This window comes from Ceratina calcarata, unplaced genomic scaffold (genome assembly GCF_001652005.2).
Source record: "Ceratina calcarata isolate Rehan_Ccalc_2016 unplaced genomic scaffold, ASM165200v1 scaffold548.2, whole genome shotgun sequence".
NCBI lineage: Eukaryota > Metazoa > Arthropoda > Insecta > Hymenoptera > Apidae > Ceratina > Ceratina calcarata.
Window position 1 is genome coordinate 64,605 of NW_017176657.1, and position 2,700 is coordinate 67,304.

General features: G+C 40.9%; 1 protein-coding gene across 1 annotated transcript in view; it reads left to right on the forward strand.

The window, feature by feature from the left end:
* The window catches only part of Con (leucine rich repeat protein connectin), a 51,683-nt gene extending 50,845 nt beyond the window's left edge, over positions 1-838 (forward strand). The window contains exon 4 of the mRNA XM_026816815.1: positions 238-838. Within this exon, the coding sequence (XP_026672616.1) occupies positions 238-838 (601 nt within the window). The remainder of the gene's footprint in view (positions 1-237) is intronic.
* The last annotated feature ends 1,862 nt before the right edge of the window (positions 839-2,700 follow it).

The window sequence follows — 2,700 nt, forward strand, 5'->3', positions numbered from 1 at the left end:
CTGTATAGCCAATACATCCTTAAGGAATCTCGTTGTCATCCATCACCGGAACCACGGTTCTGCCAGACTAGAAACAGCACGATAACGTCGTTTGAACGCGAGTCTAAATTCGATTCACGGATGCATCTTTCGACGCAGTCATAAAGAGCTGCTCGTAGGTTTTCATGGTCCTTCGTCTAGTTCGCCCGCGGAAATGCATTCCCCGTCGTTTAACTCCTGGTTCATTCAATTTTCCAGGGACACGTTCGTCAATCTACCTTCGTTGAAGTCGCTCCATCTAAGCGTGAACAACATCAGCACGCTTCACGACAAGGCGTTCAAGCATCTCACCTCGTTGGAGGAGCTCGAGCTGTTCAATAACCAGATCAAGGTGATCACCGCGGACAGTTTCCACGGTCTTAGGAAACTCGTCACCCTCGACCTGCGCAACAATTTGATAGCGATGATCGGCGATCGAACGTTCATCGAGATGCCGTCGCTCCGAGAGCTCGAGTTAGACAAGAACGAGATCGTGTATATCTCCGACAAGGCGCTGGACGGGATGAAGAACCTCAGGAAGCTGAGACTCAGCAAAAACAAGCTGGTCACTCTCGAGCCGGACTTCCTCTCCGGCGCGCCCGGCGTCAACTTCTTGGATCTCAAGGAGAATCTGATGAAAACGATGACCTTCGACAACATCAAACCCATCGTGACCAACCTGTACAACAGCACCAGCCATTTCTACCTGAGCGGTGAGTCACTCTCGATTAAACGACCAAATCTCTTGCATGCATTTAACCCTTTGACTACTGTTGGCGCCTATTGGCGTCCGAAACACATTGGCTTCCCGGTACTGTAGGCGCCAATTTAGACCGGGCGCTCGTAACACAAAAAATGGAACAATTTTTTACAGTCTGCCATTGATAGGGGAAATATTTACAGTCACAAGCTGTAGATAGATGTACTTAAAAATCTTCGTTACGTGTTAATGCATACTTAAACATTAACTTTAGTTAGCAAAAAGAACGTAGTTTCTTGAAACAACTTTCAAACAGTCTGCCATTTATTTGAGCACAAGGCAAGATTGCGCAATCCATGAAAAGCTTATTGGCAGATGGTTTTCTCCAGTACAAGAATAAAGCGTACTTATGTTAGTTAGCAATTAAATCGTATAAGAACAATCGTCTAAGAACAATTTTTTACAATCTGCCAAGCTCAATTTAGGCTAATGTTAGCGTAAAGTTGACGAAATTTCACAAGGCAGACTGTTTGAAAGTTGTTTCAAGAAACTACGTTCTTTTTGCTAACTAAAGTTAATGTTTAAGTATGCATTAACACGTAACGAAGATTTTTAAGTACATCTATCTACAGCTTGTGGCTGTAAATATTTCCCCTATCAATGGCAGACTGTAAAAAATTGTTCCATTTTTTGTGTTACGAGCGCCCGGACTATTACGCACTGCACCTGGGAATGGAACAGGAACACCCCAGCNTTTAACCCTTTGACTACTGTTGGCGCCTATTGGCGTCCGAAACACATTGGCTTTCCGGTACTGTAGGCGCCAATTGGCGTCCGAAACATATTGGCTTCCCGGTACTGTAGGCGCCAATTGGCGTCCAAATCAAATTTCGCTTGTTCCGCCTATTTTAAAATTTTATAATTGGTCTTATGGTAATGTAGAGTAATGTAGAAAGTTATTTAAAAAAAGCTTAAAATTAATGTTCACTTCAAGTAATATTCGTTTAATGTAATAAATTTCAGTATTTTGAATATTTTAATATACTTCCTGAGAAATGCATGTCTAACGAAAAATTTCGCCGTACCCAGTGGACGTCTCGAATGAATTCGTACCGTACTGTACGGCCAGTGCGTGCCAAAGTCTGCCGTAGTCAAAGGGTTAATCCTGAATCATACGACGTTTTACCTTGTAACTCGTTCAATTACGTGCATGTCTTTATTCTGAGTCAGCCTCGATGAGCTCCTGAAACGAATTCATTATCCGAACGATAATCGTTACTGAACGTCGGTTGAAAATGATCGGGTTGATTAATTGGTTCATTAGCTATTCTTTAAATCGGGGGAGATTTCAGATTATTTTGATAAATACGCGTCGTGTATTCCATCTTGATAACCGACGGATTCCCAAGACACGCGTATTGGGGGAAACCCTAATGAATTCCACGTGGCTCACACGATTTATTCATCTGTGACACGCAGAAAAATAGTAACCACAAACATAATTAATCCAGCATTAAATGGCTGAGTAAAATATTTTCGGAAAATTGAAACCATATTTGAAATTTTGTCCTGTCGTCCATTATCGTTAATACCATTAAGGACAGAATAATTTTCTGCATAATAGAAATGATTATTTAATCATTTCGTGTAAATCGGTTCGTTTAATTCGAAGAACGTGCGTATGCGCGACATTTCAAATTCACGAATCCGATGCGTTCACAGAGTATCATTAATCCGATTAATTTATTGGGAGAATTTCATAGTGTCACGTGCAGCAGAGTTCAATGGTAACTTTTTGCTTAGGTCTATGTAAAAAGAATGTAAAATGTAAAAACCAGTCATACTGTAGAAGAACTATTCGTACAGACTCGAGTCTTACTTATCAGTGTTCTCATTGAAACACGTCTTAAATCAATTGAGAATTAAGGACGTTCGTCAGAGATTTTGAAAATGTTGAAAAATTCTGAAAAATTATGTTATTC